The sequence below is a fragment of the Staurois parvus genome, unplaced genomic scaffold (genome assembly GCF_062004578.1).
Source record: "Staurois parvus isolate SC_StPar_1 unplaced genomic scaffold, SC_StPar_1.0 ptg000122l, whole genome shotgun sequence".
NCBI lineage: Eukaryota > Metazoa > Chordata > Amphibia > Anura > Ranidae > Staurois > Staurois parvus.
This window is the reverse complement of record NW_028317918.1, coordinates 1245228-1263875: the sequence shown is the minus strand read 5'-3', so window position 1 is coordinate 1263875 and position 18648 is coordinate 1245228. Positions and strand designations below refer to the sequence as shown.

General features: G+C 41.1%; 1 protein-coding gene across 11 annotated transcripts in view; it reads right to left on the bottom strand.

The window, feature by feature from the left end:
- BLTP1 (bridge-like lipid transfer protein family member 1) overlaps positions 1-18648 on the bottom strand; it is a 478785-nt gene that overhangs the window by 54866 nt on the left and 405271 nt on the right. For 6 of the 11 annotated variants that reach the window (XM_089672161.1, XM_089672163.1, XM_089672166.1 and 3 more), the window contains 8 exons: positions 18241-18432; positions 17913-18043; positions 16974-17097; positions 16783-16892; positions 15401-15491; positions 14618-14683; positions 8188-8429; positions 1668-1883 (listed from right to left, as the gene is read on the bottom strand). In XM_089672161.1, the coding sequence (XP_089528287.1) occupies positions 1668-1883; positions 8188-8429; positions 14618-14683; positions 15401-15491; positions 16783-16892; positions 16974-17097; positions 17913-18043; positions 18241-18432 (1172 nt within the window). The remainder of the gene's footprint in view (positions 1-1667; positions 1884-8187; positions 8430-14617; positions 14684-15400; positions 15492-16782; positions 16893-16973; positions 17098-17912; positions 18044-18240; positions 18433-18648) is intronic. The other 5 variants (XM_089672167.1, XM_089672165.1, XM_089672171.1 and 2 more) reach the window with 5 other exon arrangements.

The window sequence follows — 18648 nt, the reverse complement described above, 5'->3', positions numbered from 1 at the left end:
TCACTCATCTGTAAATGAGAAACTTAGCCCTAGCGGCTGTCGGCTTGTAATTCTCAATGAACTACCACGGTGCTCCAAAGCAGTTCATTGAATCTTCATGTCAGTATATCTGCTTGCTTGTACATCCTGTACAGGCAAGTAGATATACTAACAGATCTGCAGGAGACCTGCATGGCACCAGCAATCTGCTGATCACTGGTGCAATGCTTTACAGGCTCCTGCAGCAAAAATTAATAAATGCACATTGTTTTACCTGCAAAAAAAGTGCACTGATTATTTATCAAAAGGTGAACTTATCCTTTAACATTGAGGCAAATTTTGGCAGGGGGGCTTGACCTCCTAGGTCCTTCTCACTTCCACTTCCCTATTTTCATTCCCTTGGACTGGTCTGCTGTCCTGCACTCTGGCTCTGTTTATGTGTGTCTTTGTTTTTTGACTGAGCCTTCTTTCTGTGTATCTCTTTGTCTGTACTCTAATAATAGAGCACTGAGATCAACAGACATATTGATTTATATTTCCCTCCTGCATTAACATGAGGATAGGTAATCTTAAACCCCAAGAGACCTGTCTACTTCTATGTGTTATACCCTATATAGCTGAGAGAATTTCACACAATTTTGTATGTGCTTTACTTTTCCTAATGTGTTTTATTCTCTTCTCTGTTCGGATATCACAGGCACATTACACCTTCCTTCAGGACTCAAGGGGTTTGTATCCATGCTATCTTTATGTGTAAAGTTGCTTGTAGTTTCTGAGAATTATCTGTCAACATATGGCTCAGGCTCTGTGCGTTCCCTTTTTCTTATGTCATATTTACTATTTTGTAATGTATTAAAAAACCTTAACTAAAGAATGCAAAAAAAAAAAATGCCTGAAAGGTACTTTTTTTTGCAAAAGAGTTTTCTTTTTAGCAATAAATCTACCTTTCTGCCTGCCAACAATGTTGTGATTTTTTGGTGGCTCAGTGCACTCAGCATGCCTTGGGTGTAAGGGTGAAGTAACTCTTGTGTGTATACATGGGAGCTATGTGACTGGGGATGGCCGGTCAAGGTAGCTGAAGATTTCCCACTTTGATAAGTCACAGATGTGACTCTGCTGATGGAACCTTTTTTCACATGGTATTGCAATGTCTCATAATAAGATCTTACTGTTTAGATATAACAGATTATCTTCTGACAATACCAAATATATGCAAGCCAGCTAGATGCCTCTTTGGAAAACTGGATGTTTCAGATATGTCTAGTGCACTGGAAACACTAATAAACTTTTCCTTAAAAGATAAAAATATCTGAAGATGCCAATCCTGGAAGAATGGCGGGTGATATCAGTGGTGATGACAGAGCAACATGGGCAAACACTGCATCACAAGGGAAAAAAAAAGGGGACACTATGGAAGGTAAGTGTACCATAATGTGCAAAACTATCTGTGACTAGTTGGACATTATGGAAAAAGCCCAGCCATCATGATGTGGCCTGTAGTTCTGCTTTATCTTTTGGCCACCAATCAGATTCAGTCTTTTAACAAAGATCTGATGCTGGATCATGGTTGAGAAGTAATTCCAGAAGATTTCTGTATAAACACATATTGATTCAATTGGTTCTTTGCAACATCACCTTTTGTCTGTACTACAGCTACAGTACATGTAAAAGTAGGCTTTGCAGATTACCTTCTCAAACTGATTTCATCATGGTCCTGTTGCAGAGTTGTGGGATGCAGCACACATTTACCACTGTCAATTTCCACTCTTATGTCTAGTTCAAAGTCTATATTTCTCTCAGTGGTAGTGCTGGATACATTGCGGTTGGATGGTGTGCTAGGCCAACGCTCTGTGAAAAGTTGATGGACTGCAGCAAATCCAGAGGATTTCTTGCGACTACTTTGCCTATAAGGATAATAAAAGAGAATTACATTTGTAGCACGACTTACAGTTGAATTTACACAAATATTACAAAAATAACAGCAACCAAATATTAACACTGATATAAACATTTAATCAAAAGTGTCTTCTGTGTGTGTGCGTGAAAATAAGAGTGTATGAAACATTTAGGAATTGGCGCATTAATTACTATATATATATATATATATATATATGTAAACACACACACACAGGTCCATATATATTTGGACACAGGCACAATTTTTATACTTTTGGCTCTGTGTGCCACCAGAATAAATTAAAATGAGACAATCCAAATTAATTTGAAGTGCAGACTTTCAGTTTTAATTCAAGGGGTTGAACATAAATATCAAGTACGAATTTTAGGAACTGCAACCATTTTTGTACACAGTACCTCCATTTTCAGGGGCTGAAATTAAATTGGACAAATGAATATAATCATAAATAAAATGTTCATTTTTAATATTTTGTTGAGAATCCTTTACTATCAATGACTGCTTGAAGTCTGGAACCCATAGACATTACCAAAGACTGGGTTTGCTCCTTTCTGATGCTTTGCCAGGCTCTAACTGCAGCTGTCTTCAGTTGTTCTTTGTTTGTGGGTCTGTCTGCCTTTAGTTTTGCCTTCAGCAAGTGAAATGCATGCTCAATTGGGTTGAGATCAGGTGAATGACTCGGCCATTGCAGCATATTCCACATCTTTTCCTTCAAAATCTCCTGGGTTGCTTTTGCAGTGTGTTTTGGATCATTGTCCATCTGTGCTGTGAAGCGCCATCCAATCAACTTTGCTGCATTTGGCTGAATCTGAGCTGACAGTATATCTATGAACACTGCAGAATTTATTCGGCTGCTTCTGCCTCATCATCAATACACACCAATGACTCAGTGTCACTGGAAGCCATGCATGGCCATACCATTACACTGCCTCCACCATGTTTTACAGATGGCGTTGTGTGCTTTGGATCATGAGCTGTTCCAAGCCTTTTCCACACTTTTTTCTTCCCATCATTTTGGTACAGATTAATCTTAGTTTCATCTGTCCAAAGAATGCTTTTCCAGATCTGGTCTGGCTTTTTTAGATGTTTTTTGGCAAAGTCTAATCTGCCTTTTCTATTCTTCAGGATTATGGTTTGCTCCATGTGGTGAACCCTTAGTATTTGCTCTTGTGAAATCTTCTCTTAATTGTAGACTCTAACCTTCACTTGTCTGGATGTTGTGAATGGGTTTTTCTTTACCATAGAGAGGATCCTGCGATCATCCACCACTGTTGAATTCTGTTGACGTCCATGCCTTATGTTGCTGAGCTCACCAGTGCATTCTTCGTTCCTCAGAATGTACCAAACTGTTGATTTGGCCACTCCTAATGTTGCTACTATCTCTCTGATGGATTTGTTTCATTTTTGAAGCCTTACAATGGCCTGTTTCACTTGCAGGGACAGCTCCTTTGAACGCATGATGTAGGTTCACAGCAACAGACCACATTTAGAATCAACTACAGACCTTTTATCTGCTTAATTGACAAAGATATAATGAAGGAGTAGCCCACACCTGGCCATAAAACAGCTTTTGATTCAATTGTCCAATTACTGTTGGTCTCTAGAAAAAGGGAGGAAGAGCTGTAATTCCTAAACCCTTCCTCCAATTTGGATGTACATACCCTCAAATTTAACCTGAGAGTGTGAACTTTCAGCCCATATCCATTATATAACTATAGCTTGAATATGTTTTGGTAAATACCTGAAAAAAACAAAAATTGTGCCTGTGTCCAAATATATGTGGACCTAACTGTGTGCATATATATATATATATATATATATATATATATATATATATATATATATATATATATATATATATATATATACACACACACACACACACTATATTGCCAAAAGTATTGGGACACCCCTCCAAACCATTGGATTCAGGTTTTTCAAGCACCTCCATGGCTACAGGTGTATAAAATCAAGCAACTAGTCATGCATACTGCTTCTACAAACATTTGTGAAAGAATGGGTCGCATTCAGGAGCTCAGTGAATTCAAGCATGGTGGGCTGCCACCTGTGCAATAAGTCCATCTGTGAAATTTCCTTGCTACTAAGTACTCCACGGTGAACTGTTAGTGGTATTATAACAGAGTGGAAGCACCTGGGAACAAGAGCAACTCATCCACCAAGGGGTAGGCCACGAACAATTACACAGCGGGGTCAGCGTATGCTGAATTGCACAGTGCGCAGAAGTCGTCAACTGTCTGCAGAGTCAATAGCTAAAGAGCTCGGATTACCTTCAGATTAGCACAACAGTGCATAGAGAGCTTCATGGAACTGGTTTCCATGGCCGAGCAGCTGCATCCAAGCCCTACATCACCAAGTGCAATGCAAAGTGTCGGATGCAGCGGTGTAAAGCACACCGCCACTGGACTCTATAGCAGAGGAAACGTGTTCTCTGGAGTACTGAATCACGTTTCTCTGTCTGGCAATCCAATAGATGTGTCTGGGTTTGGCGGTTGCCAGGAGAACGGTACTTGTCTGCCTGCATTGTGCCAAGTGTAAAGTTTGGTGGTGGTGGTGGGGGGGTTATAGTGTGGGTTGTTTTTCAGAGGTTGGGCTTGGCCCCTTAGTTCCAGTGAAGGGAACTCTTAAGGCGTCAGCATACCAAGACATTCTGGACAATTTCATGCTCCCAACTTTGTGGGAGCAGTTTAGGGATAGTCCCTTCCTGTTACAAAATGACTGCGCACCAGTGCACAAAGCAAGGTCCATAAAGACATGGATGAGCGAGTTTGGGGTGGAGGAACGTGACTGGCCTGCACAGAGTCCTGACCTCAACCCAACAGAACACCTTTGGGATAAATTAGAGCATAGACTGCGAGTCAGGCCTTCTCGTCAGACATCAGTGCCTAAACTCACAAAAGCGCTTCTGGAAGAATGGTCAAACTTTCCCATACACTCTTAAACCTTGTGCACAGCCTTCCTAGAAGAGTTGAAGCTGGTATAGCTGCAAAAGGTGGGCAGCTCAATATTGAACCCTACAGACCAAGACTGGGATGCCATTAAAGGTCATGTGTGTGTAAAGGCAGGCGTCCCAATACTTTTGCCAATATAGTGTGTGTGTATATGTATACAGTCAGGTCCATAAATATTGGGACATTGACACAATTCTAACATTTTTGGCTCTATACACCACCACAATGGATTTGAAATGAAACAAACAAGATGTGCTTTAACTGCAGATTGTCAGCTTTAATTTGAGGGTATTTACATCCAAATCAGGTGAACGGTGTAGGAATTACAACAGTTTGCATATGTGCCTCCCACTTGTTAAGGGAGCAAAAAGTAATGGGACAGATTAATAATCATAAATCAAACTTTCACTTTTTAATACTTGGTTGCAAATCCTTTGCAGTCAATTACAGCGTGAAGTCTGGAACGCACAGACATCACCAGATGCTGGGTTTCATCCCTGGTGATGCTCTGCCAGGCTTCTACTGCAACTGTCTTCAGTTCCTGCTTGTTCTTGGGACATTTTCCCTTCAGTTTTGTCTTCAGCAAGTGAAATGCATGCTCAATCGGATTCAGGTCAGGTGATTGACTTGGCCATTGCATAACATTCCACTTCTTTCCCTTAAAAAACTCTTTGGTTGCTTTTGCAGTATGCTTTGGGTCATCGTCCATCTGCACTGTGAAGCGGAGTCCAATGAATTCTGAAGCATTTGGCTGAATATGAATAGATAATATTGCCCGAAACACTTCAGAATTCATCCTGCTGCTTTTGTCAGCAGTCACATCATCAATAAATACAAGAGAACCAGTTCCATTGGCAGCCATACATGCCCACGTCATGACACTACCACCACCATGCTTCACTTATGAGGTATGCTTAGGATCATGAGCAGTTCCTTTCCTTCTCCATACTCTTCTCTTCCCATCACTCTGGTACAAGTTGATCTTGGTCTCATCTGTCCATAGAATGTTGTTCCAGAACTGTAAAGGCTTTCTTAGATGTCATTTGGCAAACTCTAATCTGGCCTTCCTGTTTTTGAGGCTCACCAATGGTTTACATCTTGTGGTGAACCCTCTGTATTCACTCTGGTGAAGTCTTCTCTTGATTGTTGACTTTGACACACATACACCTACCTCCTGGAGAGTGTTCTTGATCTGGCCAACTGTTGTGAAGGGTGTTTTCTTCACCAGGGAAAGAATTCTTCGGTTATCCACCACAGTTGTTTTCTGTGGTCTTCCGGGTCTTTTGGTGTTGCTGAGCTGACCGCTGCATTCCTTCTTTTTAGGAATGTTCCAAACAGTTGTTTTGGCCACGCCTAATGTTTTTGCTATCTCTCTGATGGGTTTATTTTGTTTTCTCAGCCTAATGATGGCTTGCTTCACTGATAGTGACAGCTCTTTGGATCTCATCTTGAAAGTTGACAGCAACAGATTCCAAATGCAAATAGCACACTTGAAATGAACTCTGGACCTTTTATCTGCTCAATGTAATTGAATAGTGAGGGAATAACACACACCTGGCCATGGAACAGCTGAGAAGCCAATTGTCCCATTACGTTTGGTCCCTTAACAAGTGGGAGACACATATGCAAACTGTTGTAATTCCTACACCGTTCACCTGATTTGGATGTAAATACCCTCAAATTAAAGCTGACTGTCTGCAGTTAAAGCACATCTTGTTCGTTTCATTTCAAATCCATTGTGGTGGTGTATAGAGCCAAAAATGTTAGAATTGTTTCGATGTTCCAATATATATGGACCTTACTGTATATATATAGTATGTATAGTTGAAAAACATCAACTGAGAATGTAAAGGAAATATATTTTTATCCATGAGCTTATGTATAAAAGAATGTATGCTAATTGATTAATACCTTCAAATCACTATGACGTTTTTTGTTGGATAAGCTGTGAGTGCTTATTTCATGGGCGTCTTAAAAGAAAAAGTGGGTTCCAAATGTGTATCAGGGAGGTGGAGGTTGTGCATAAGTGGATAAGTGGACAGACAGATATCAGCCTGTAGGGAAAGGGCTGGTCATTCAGTCAGCTCTTTCTAAGACACCAGGTATCCTGGAGGGATCTGTTATGCAACTCCAATATTTGCTTTTTTAAAGTAGCCATATTAGAAGGAGAGATCCCTGTCAAAGACAAATTCTACTGTTGAAAAATCACTGCTGCCAGTGACAATCCTTTACCTATTGAGCAGTACCGTCATTATCTTACATGCTGATCTGCAGGAGGAAGTTCTCTTTTATGCCTGGCAATTTCTAATTCTGCTCTGGTGTGACATCATGAATCAACAAGAAGTTTCGAGCACTGGACCACTTACCAGGAATAGGATGGATTGATAGCTGCTTTTTAGTAAAGGAAAAATATGTTATGGGTGCTCTTCAGTCCTAAGCTGGGAGAAGAATATGGGAACATGCGTGGTTACATCTGCAGGAGATTCCATACCACATTCTCAGCTTGGGCTGTGATGATGGATTTATAGCTTTCCTTGCAAACAATTAAAAAACATGACTAACCTATGTATATGTATTGGCAGGATTTATTCATAGGTGTGAGTGGACTTCTAAAGGTTTTTGTTTTGCAAGGTTACCCAACCACTATTTTACTTATGGATATATACATATATCTGTATGAGTAAGGCAGGCCATTTATGATGCGATTTTCTTTCCTGCAATCATGTGGCTGAACATTATTATTGTGTTGAACTTGTTTGTCCTGACTAAATAAATAAAAAGTTACTATAGACATACCAAATCGTGCTGGGATCACGGCAAGACAAGAAACGCCCTTCGGTGTGCCATACATTTTTAATGGCAAATGGACGCAGTGTGATTTTTACTGTAATTTTAGCTTGACTTTCCAAAGGTGATGCTCTTCACGCTATTTCTGTCTAATTTTTTCCTATATTCTCTGAATGCTTAAAGAGAAGTTGAGAGAGAAACTACTAAGATTTTCTAGAGAATCTTACAAGCCAGAACCCAGAAACATTGATATGCATTTGATGGCATTCGGTTTGGCCTTCTATTTGCACTGCTTATAATGCTATTTGCTATTATTGTAAAGGGAGGAATGTATACTGGTCATGTTTGCACTGTATGTGCAGTCTCCAAAATGAAAAATGTATATAGTAAAAAAATAGAAAAAAAAGTAAGAAATACAGTATCTGTAGCTAAGTGGGAAAATATTTTTAAAAAATACTCTTTTTAGATTTGACTACAAATGTGTTATACAACTGCTCATTTTAGGCAGTAATTAAAATGAAATAGAAGAATACTCACTGAGGTTTCCTGTATATATACATCTTCTCCCTTTCATGGTCTTCCTCTTTTTCAGACTCCTCAGAGGATGAGGAAGAAGTATCTTCTCGTTTTTCTTCAGTCTGGAAAGGAATGCCTGGTGAAAACACTAGTGGGGTGTTTGGGGAACTGAACACAGGATGTGCACCATCACTAATGGATGAGTAATGAGATGGACCATCAATGGTAACTGACAACAGATCACCATCTACCTCCTCTGGAAACTGTTTCAGGGGGAATAGAAAAACAAACAAAAAAAAAAACACAGTTATATGGCAATGTTTAGATCTCATTACCAGGAAAAAGATTGGCAGGTAATTTGAAAACACTGCCAGACTGATAGGTAAAACAGTGGCAAAATCCCAAGAAATTTCCATAACAAGAGACACAAATGAGCTGGTGAACAATAGAAGAGATGGGATGGATTAATGTTGTGATCAATAACAGCACACAGATATGGAGGACACCCAGCCACCAAGAGCAAATAAAAATGTAAGCACTGCAGTTGTAAAGATGGTAGTCTGGTTCACCAAGATTTCCTGAAAATTAAAGGTCTAATAGTGAAAGAAACTGTTCATGCAAATATATGTAGTAAATGTACAGCAATATCTTTTTACTGCCGGCAAAGGGATGCATTTGTTATTTCATCAATGGACAAAATTTGGCATCCTTGTATACCACAAGTTTCAGAACTAACATTATCTGGTTAGACTCTCCAAAACCCTATGCTATATTTTGACATGGGGGGGGAGGGGGGGGGGGTTTGCTTTCTCCCATCTCAAATGGAAAAAAAATGAATAAATCATATTTAAAAACCTGCATATTGAGAACCCTATACCCTCAGTTGGTCCAGAGAATGGCAAAAAATCCTTAAAGCATGGTCTCATTTGTTCCACCAAGGGGAAAAAAAATCATTTTTGCAGGTAAAAAAATGTGCAGGTATTATTTATTTTCTTTTCACTACGAGCCTGCGAAGCATTGCACCTGCGATCAGCAGATCACAGGTGCAATGCAAGACTCCTGCAGACAATCTGTGTATCTGTCTGCTCGTACCTGAATGGCAGGAAGCATCAGTAAACTACATAGGGTGCTCATCAGCGCCCTGGTAGTTCACTGGTAACTAAAAGTGACTGCTGCAAAAGCTGACAGTACTTGTAGTTCTCCCATTAACAGAACACTGTGGATGAATGACGCGGTCGGGAGGGAGGAGTCCTGCATGGCCGCATTTTTTAAAACTGTGACAGCAGATGCGGTGAGAGGATACCCGGATTGCTGTCACAACAGAGGTGTTGGGAAAGGGGGGTGCAGGGGCTGCTGCAACAGTAACATGTCTCATGTTACAACCTGAATACAGGTGTACCATGATACAACAAGTGAACTTATCCTTTAAAGTGAATAACTTTGCTATGGTGATCATATCACCCTGAAGAACGGCGCTTCTCAAGAGAGAATACATTCAGTTAAGCTAATTTTCCCTCATAGCTGAGGTCCTCCATGCCTCTTATCAATTTGGTTGCGTTTCACTGCACTCTCACCAGTTTCCCAGTACACTTTTTGCGAACTGGTGCCCCAAACTAAACTGCATATTTGTTCTGTCTTGAATTTCACCACAAAAATAGCAGCACATGTCTATAGTATCTATAGTATTATAGCTGTATATCATTTAAGGCACTGCTGGTGATTTCATTACTGTGCCTCTGAGAGCAAGTTGTACTTGAGATCTTCTTGAATATTCCCTCATCATCCCTGTTTTTGTTTTTTTGTAACTACTGTGTATACTTGCCTGTATGAAGTGACCTTAGCCTCACAGTGCCTTAGCTGAGATCAAACACCTTGCCTTATCTTGTGTCCATCCTGCTTACAATTTGTTAAGGGTAGAACACATCCGCCATGTGTCATTTATTAGCTCTTAATTGAACGATTGCCTAACCCCCCCCCCCCCCCCGTCCATCCAAGTATAAATTCAGTACAGTCCTTGGGACGGCTGGCATTTCTTGCGTAAAGTAAGCATTACGGCGCTGAGTAATGTGCCTCTGAGAGCAAGTTGTACTTGAGATCTTCTTGAATATTCCCTCATCATCCCTGTTTTTTTTTTTTGTAACTACTGTGTATACTTGCCTGTATGAAGTGACCTTAGCCTCACAGTGCCTTAGCTGAGATCAAACACCTTGCCTTATCTTGTGTCCATCCTGCTTGCAATTTGTTAAGGGTAGAACACATCCGCCATGTGTCATTTATTAGCTTTTAATTGAACGATTGCCTAACCCCCCCCCCCCCCATCCAAGTATAAATTCAGTACAGTCCTTGGGACGGCTGGCATTCCTTGCGTAAAGTAAGCATTACGGCGCTGAGTACATGGCACTTTTAAAAATGGCACTTTGACTAAGGCAAGTACAAACATTAGTGTTCCACCTCAAGTAGATTGCATGTGCTCTTCCCTCTCTTACCTCTTTCCATCAGCCTGCCTTTGTTATTTCTCCAGCATGCTCTTGCTAACTCTCTTTCTTGCTATAATGCTCTGTCTTTTCAAACTCTCTCTTGTTTACCCCTCCCTCCCCACCCCACAACCTGTACATATCACCCTCACTTCTGCCCTCTCAATATCACTGCACTTATCTCCTGCTCTCTCTTGGTCCACATAATGTCACCGCTACAAAATCACTGCGGCACTTGCCCTCATATAAATCTCGCTCCCACCTCACCTCCCTCACCCTCCTATTACTACTAACTTCTGGAGACATTGCCCCAAACCCTGGCCCTCCACCATCAAACTCCAAACCACAGAAGCAGCAGCCTCCCTTCTCTGGCCACAGCTGCAACCCTCACTCTCTCATCTCAATTACCCTTGCTTCCACGCACCAACCCCTCCCTCCTATGTGCCCTCTGGAATGCCCGCTCAGCCTCTAACAAACTCTCTACTACCAATGACCTCTTCCTCTCCCACTCCCTCAACCTACTTGCTATTACTGAAACCTGGCTCCAGGATTCCAACTCTGTCTCCTCAGCTGCACTCTCCCATGGCGGCCTCCTCTGGACTCACTTGCCCAGACCCAGTGGACAAAAAGGGGCCGGAGTTGGACTTCTTCTTTCCCCACAAAGCACGTTCCAGGTTCTTCCTGCCCCTTCTTCTCTGTCCCTCCGCTCTTTTGAAGTGCACTGTATTCATCTCTTTTCTCCTGTTTGTCTGAGGATCGCAGTCATCTACCGGCCCCCAGGCCCAGTGTCACCCTTTCTTGATGATTTTTCATCATGGCTACTGTACTTTCTCTCCTCTGAGGTGCCTGCCATCATCCTCGGTGACTTTAACATCCCAGTCAATGTTCACACCACTGCCACCTCTCAACTACTCAACCTAACTTCCTCTTTTAACCTAACACAATGGTCACAATCCACCACCCACTCCAATGGCAGACCCTTGACCTTGTATTCACCCACCTATGCACTCCCTGTAACCTCCCTAACACCTCTTTTCCTCTCTCTTATCACAACTTTATCAGCTTCGCACTCTCCCTGCCTCCTACCTCCCATGCCTCCAACCAGCAAACCATTACCTGTAGAAACCTCCACCACCTCAGCCCTGACCTTCTTCACTCCGCTACTGAGCGCCTCTATGATGAAATTGCAGCCCTGTCCTGCCCAGAGCTGGCTACATCTGCCTACAACTATCTATCATCCTCCCTGGACGCTCTTGCTCCTCTTTCTACACGCAGAACCAGGCCTCACCTGTCACAACCCTGGCAAATAGATGACACCAGAAGTCTCAAGAGACACAGCCACACTCTTGAGCGAGCATGGCGTAAAACGAAATCCCTGAAAGACTTTACCCTCTACAAATCTGCTCTTCTCAAATAAAACTCCAGCCTCCACGCTGCTAAGCAAACCTACTACAACAGTCTCATCAAGACCCTCTCATCCAATCCTCGTCAACTCTTCTCTACCCTTAATCCCTTACTCCACCCCCACTGCCTCCATCAACTTACTTACTGCACAGGAGATTGCCAGTCATTTGAAGAAGATCCACACAATTCGTGATGAGATCTCCAGTGTCAAGCTTCCTCCTCTAACCAACATACCAGGCCCAACACCAAACTCAACACTCTCCTCCTTCGACCCTGTTACCACCAAGGAAGTTACCGAACTCCTTTCCAAGGCCCACTTCACCACCTGTCCCCTGGATCCTGTCCCCTCACGACTGTTGCAGCCTCCTTCCTGCTCTATCCTAAACTCTCTAACCCACATCTTCAACCTCTCACTCTCCATGGGTACCTTTCCCTCCCCACTCAAACATGCACTGGTTACCCCCATTCTCAAAAAACCCTTGCCAGTCCCCACCTGTTTGAATAACTTAAAACCCATCACCCTGCTCCCGTTTGCCTCCAAGCTTCTCAAGCGCCTTGTTCACAACCATATGAACTGCTACCTCACCGACAACAACCTTCTTGATCCCCGATAGTCTGACTTCCGCCCACAACATTCCACAGAAACTGCCCTACTAAAACTCACTAATGACCTACTAACTGCTAAAACCAACGGCCACTACTCCATACTCATACTCCTTGACCTTTCCGCTGCCTTTGACACAGTCGACCACTCGCTCCTCCTCAGTAAACTCCACTCCATCAACCTTCGTGACTCTGCTCCCTCCAGGTTCTCCTCTTACCTTTCTCAGCACACTTTCAGTGTCACATACAACTCCTCCTCCTCCGCTTCTCTTCCTGTTGGGGTATCCCAAGGTTCTGTCCTTGGGCCCCTCCTTTTCTCGCTGTATACCTCCTCCCTGGGCCAACTGATAACCTCCGATGGCTTTCAATACCACCTATATGCTGATGACACCCAGATCTATCTCTCCACTCCCCAGCTCACCCCCTCAGTCTCCTCACATATCACAAATCTACTAAGCGACATATCAGCATGGATGTCACATCACTACCTTAAACTCAATCTTTCAAAAACTGAGCTTGTAATATTTCCTCCTCCCCAATCCCCCACTCACGACTTTCCCATTAAGATCAACAGCACAACCATTGGTCCTTCCCCTCATGACAGGGTGCTAGGCATAATCCTAGACTCTGACCTCTCCTTTGGCCCCCACATCCACTCACTGGCTAAATCCTGCCGCCTCAAACTCCGCAACATTTCCGAAATCCACCCCTTTATGACCAATGACACCACAAAACAACTTATCCACGCCTTGGTTATATCCCACCTTGATTACTGCAGCTCCCACCTCACTGGTCTACCGTTACACAGGCTATCCCCCCTTCAGTCTATTATGCTGCTAAACTCATATACCTTACCAACCGATCAGCGACTGCTGCCCCTCTCTGCCAATCCCTTCACTGGCTTCCACTAACCCAACGTATAAAATTCAAAATACTAACCACAGCTTACAAAGCCATCCAAAACACTGCCCCTAGCTACATCGCCAACCTCATCCACAGATATTGCCCACTCCACTCCTCCCATGATATCTTCCTCTCTAGCTCCCTCATCACCTCCTCCCACGCTTGCCTCCAGGACTTCTTCAGAGCCTCTCCCATCCTCTGAAACTCCCTACCACAGCATGCCTGGTCAGCCCCCACCCTGTCTGCCTTTAGGCGATCTTTGAAAACTCACTTCTTCAGGAAAGCCTACCCCACCTCCACCTAAGAACTGTACTTGAATCGCCTCCACCAGATCATCCCCCGCAGCTATCACCTTTTGTATCACCGCCCCCTTCCTTTAGATTGTTAGCTCCAAGAGCAGTGCCCTCACATTCCTTCTGTACTGAAATGTATTGTAATTGTACTGTCTCCCTTATATTGTAAAGCACTGCGCAAACTGTTGGCGCTATAGAAATCCTGTATAATAATAAATCCTGTATAATAATCAGTCATCAAATTGTCATCCATGGGAAGCTCTGATGTGAGGGAGGAAAGTCCTGCTGGTGTGGCTTCCTCCACACAAAGACACTTTGTAGAACAAGAAATGGTAAATCAGTAATGGGGAAATAATCAGCTGCAGGAGGCATTCAGACTGGTAAATAGTCTATTGCCCCCCATTTGTACTATTTGGTCACAGTTACCACAGTTCAAGTTATCCTTAGCTTTAATATGCAAGCAAAAACCCCATGTACCTTTTCCACATTTATATGTGGTATATTTGTTGGTTAGAGTAACTGGAGTAGTCTATAGTGTAACTTCATTTATGACCCAAATGTCAATGAGGATATCAGTGATTCTTACAGACCGATTCATTTGTCCACTGATACTAAAGGAATTCATATAACTATGCTATTTAGCATTTGATTTAGCACCGGCAATAAATAAAACTGCTTGATGCACATTTACTTAGTTTTAGGTGGTAAAGATTAAAAGTAATTAACATTTGCATGAAGTTAGTGTGAAATTGACAGTTTTCCATTTACAAATACCTTGAAATACCCTTCCTCCCAAGAACTGCGAGAGTGACGATTTATCCCTAAAACTGTTTTATTTAACTTCATTTATTGAAAAAGAAAAAAATAAAAACACTTGATTTAAGATAACACTCATAAACCAATAAACGTAATACAAAGACAAAGCTTACATTAGTACATTAAATCATACATGTATCTTAGAGGACTCATAGTAAGGTGATTTTATCCAGTAAGGTGAATAGAATTAATAATTAAACCAAAAACAAATTAGAGTCCAAAATGTTACCCTGTAACATCACCTTTATAAATAAAAATAAATGGAAACTAAATAACTTATAAGAACATAAAAGTTTTCTACACAAAAAAAATTGGTTTTGAAATGGGCACTCTAATGTAAATACTGGTACTCTAAATGGAATTATATAATATTAATTTTCAGGGGATTCTGAATCTTCCATGTACTAACATGGAGGGGACCCCATCTCCTGCAATTACCTGGTTTTTCGCAAGCAAGGGTTCCAATCATTTCAATCTAAGATTGTACCCTGTTCATCTGTATACAATAGCACTCTATAACCTCTGCCGCTTTTGTAGACTTTAGTATCAAAAAGGCTGTGTGAAGAGGATAACAGAACCCCACTAATATTGCAAGAGGGCTGTGGGAGGCAGGGGTAATTTTTATAATATGTGAAGTATGGGAAAATACTTGATAACTTTGATAAGTAACCACCCAACAAATGGGAGCACAAGCTCAGATTCTTTTGAGATGGGCCATTCAAGTATGAGTATTATACTTACGCTATCTTGAATGTTGAATGTCACTCTTGGACCTGCAGGAGAAGCAGCTTCAATACGAATTTCAGGAAGCTCTTCACCATCTACTCTAGAACTAAACAGGAAAACAAATATATATAATTTCTATCTCCTGACATAAGGCCAATTAAAACAACTGCAGTGTAAAGAAAGTAACAAAGCTGGATAAAAATCACCAAAAGGGATTCACATCAATCTATAGGTTTAGTATGGTTCTATACGCAAGATGTCAAACACATACTATGTAGAAGCAAACATTTATCAGCATCAACAATGTACTTGTGAGGAACAGCTTTATATTGTCTTTTACAAGTTGATATCTACATTTTAATTGGGCAAAAGCTTCATCGTGCCTATTACTGGTTGTGCTTCAAAAACCTTTCTTCTTTATAAAGCAAATTACAGTAGTTATGTGCATGTGTAAAGACTACCAAGAGAACACTGCTGATGTTCCCATTTAGCATGATCTAAGCCCACACAGGCAAGCACAAGTTGCTGCACTAGTATGGACACATTCATTAATATCAGCAATATGATAAACTGGTGTGCGTAAAAGCTTTAATACAAGCATACATGATGGTATACTGTAAGTTAAACACTATAGTACTTTAAAGTGGCTGTAATACCTTACATATACCCAGTGAAGGGACTATCCTCAGGTGATACACAGAGATGAAACAAATCCTCCTACATAAATTTTACCTGTCTATCTGTAGTCTTATCTTCTCTACATCCATTCAAAGTGCTGAATTTATAAAGCTTGTCTGAGAGTTCTGAAAAAGGTGGTGGGAGCTGAAGTTACATAGCTCAGTGAGGAGAGCTCTAAGAGCTGACTGGAGGTAAGAGACACCCCTCCCCTCATACAGCTCACAGGAACAGAGCTGAGGCTGTCAATCTGCTGGAAGTCCCTAACTCTTATTTTTCTTTTTGGTGTTAGGAAAAATTGTCAGAAGTGATTCATGCTAATAGCAGAGAAACAAAGCAGCAGACAGAAATGACACTTAGTGCTCAGGATTGAGACAAGTACACACTATAGAGACATATGCTTTGTTCATATTTCATGTCTGAGGTTTACAACCACTTTAATATAATTTCTACGGTGTGTAGAAGGAAATGTGCACAAAAAGAACAAGGGATATGCAGTATCTCTCAAAATAGATCATTTCGTAATTTTTTTTAACTAAATAAAAAAGACTCACTTTTTCCTTTGATGCATATAAAAAAAGAAAATGGCAACCAAGTGAGTTGTTCGGCCCAAGAATGTATATACTCTTATTTCTTCTGCAACTGTGCACATAATTCTTAACACAGTTAAAGACATTTAATAAATATATGTTAAATCCTTGAGTGTGTAAAGCATCATGTACCTGGCTCTTTCTGTTCGTTTCAGAGGTGGTCTTCCAGAAGCAGTGATACTCTTGGAACGGTTGTAGCTTGGTTTATATCCAAGACCCCATTTATCTTTCAAGGAGGCTGCCTAGTTGGGGGAGAAAGCCAATTATTTACACAATCCAACATAATTGTATTATGCACATATAAATGCTCTTCAGCAACCTACCCTCATGCTAGATCTGCGCAGCTTCTTTCGAACATCTCTGCGGATGTCATTTACTGCCACTGACTCCAAGTGTTGATAGCGCTGAATTTCCTGGTTTATGGTTCCTTCGCTTGCCCCAAGTTTTCTTACAGAAAAATAGCATGCCTAATTATTTTCGGTGTCAACATATAATGCATTAATTTTAATATGATCATACACCAAAATTCTAAAATGCCCTTTCGTATCGTTCTGACAGTAATTTTGCCTAACTCCCATTGCTTTGCACACACTGCAATGCAAGCTTGCCAGAAATCTTTAACTCACTTCTAAAACATGAAAATTAATATAAAATGTTACAATATCATCCAAGTGGGGATGGACAAAAGATATTAAAAAAGAAAAAGAATTGCAGCATATATGCAAGTGTACATTGCTTTTCAACTAAGAGCATTACAATACCAAATGAAGTGCAAATATTTACCATAATCGTATAGCAATGACACGTAGTTTACACTTTCATCATCGGATCAGTCTTTGCCTCTGTGGAACATATGATCTAATGTTGCTACAGCAGCTCCATGGCATAAGCAAGAACACTACACAGTCTGGGGCCAAATTACAAAAACAGACTGTTCAATTGATACTAAGTTTTTGGATTGTGGAAATTCACTAGAGCAGCCACAGGAGTCGCATGTAAATATGGGAAAATGCATACAACAGCATATAACTAGGGATATAACATGCTTTGATGCCATGATCTCCAAGCTGTAACCTTTGATTTATTATGCTTACTACCCAGTTCCTATGCATACCATAGGACATATTACACATAATACACATGTGCAACAGGTATAGCAATGGCTAGGGAATAACTAAGGAACTTCAGGAATCTGTTTTTGCATGAACACATTTGACATTTTCCAGATCTATCAAAACTCTATTCCTGTAAAAGTTGCTTACTTGAGATCATCAATAACTTTTGCTTGTTCATTGAGTTCTCGTATATCAACCAAGCGTTTCACAAATTTCCGTCCTCTTGGATCAACACTCTGGCTTCCAAGTTGCCCAGGTCGTCTATAGTCAACACTTTCCTAGGAAAGTATAATTTGTTATGTACCAATTTTTCATAACACTTTATCAATTGCAACCAATCTCCCTGTGAGTTAGGCATGCAATAATCATAGATTTAGTACAGATTTAATTCCTTTAACAAGTCACCCAATTAACTGATGTGAGTTGATTTGAAGACCATCTTTATTTTACTTTTTATTTTTTTTTGTTTACATACATTTGCCCATGAGCGAGACCTGCTTGCGCTTGTGTGTGTACTGACAGGACCAGATATTTCTGAACCAGAGAGATAATCTGCAGGGACTGAGTGACGCTGACGTTTCTGATTCAGGCCAAGTAGGTGATTTACAAGTCGCTGACCAAGGGTAAGCTTGTGGCTTTCTCCATTTATAAAAACTGCTTCTGAATTCTGGACAGTAAACATTATGGTTAGTTCTCCGACAATCCAGTAATATACTAAATTGATGAAGCAACTACCTTGCAAAGTTTATAACAAAGTAACAGAAGAAGATGAACAAAGATACACATTATGAAAGGAGAACATAGAGAAAGTACTCTAAACCAGAGGCTTTAGTGGCTCTCCGAAGGGCCAAATTTCTGTCACACAACAGTAAGCACACCACAG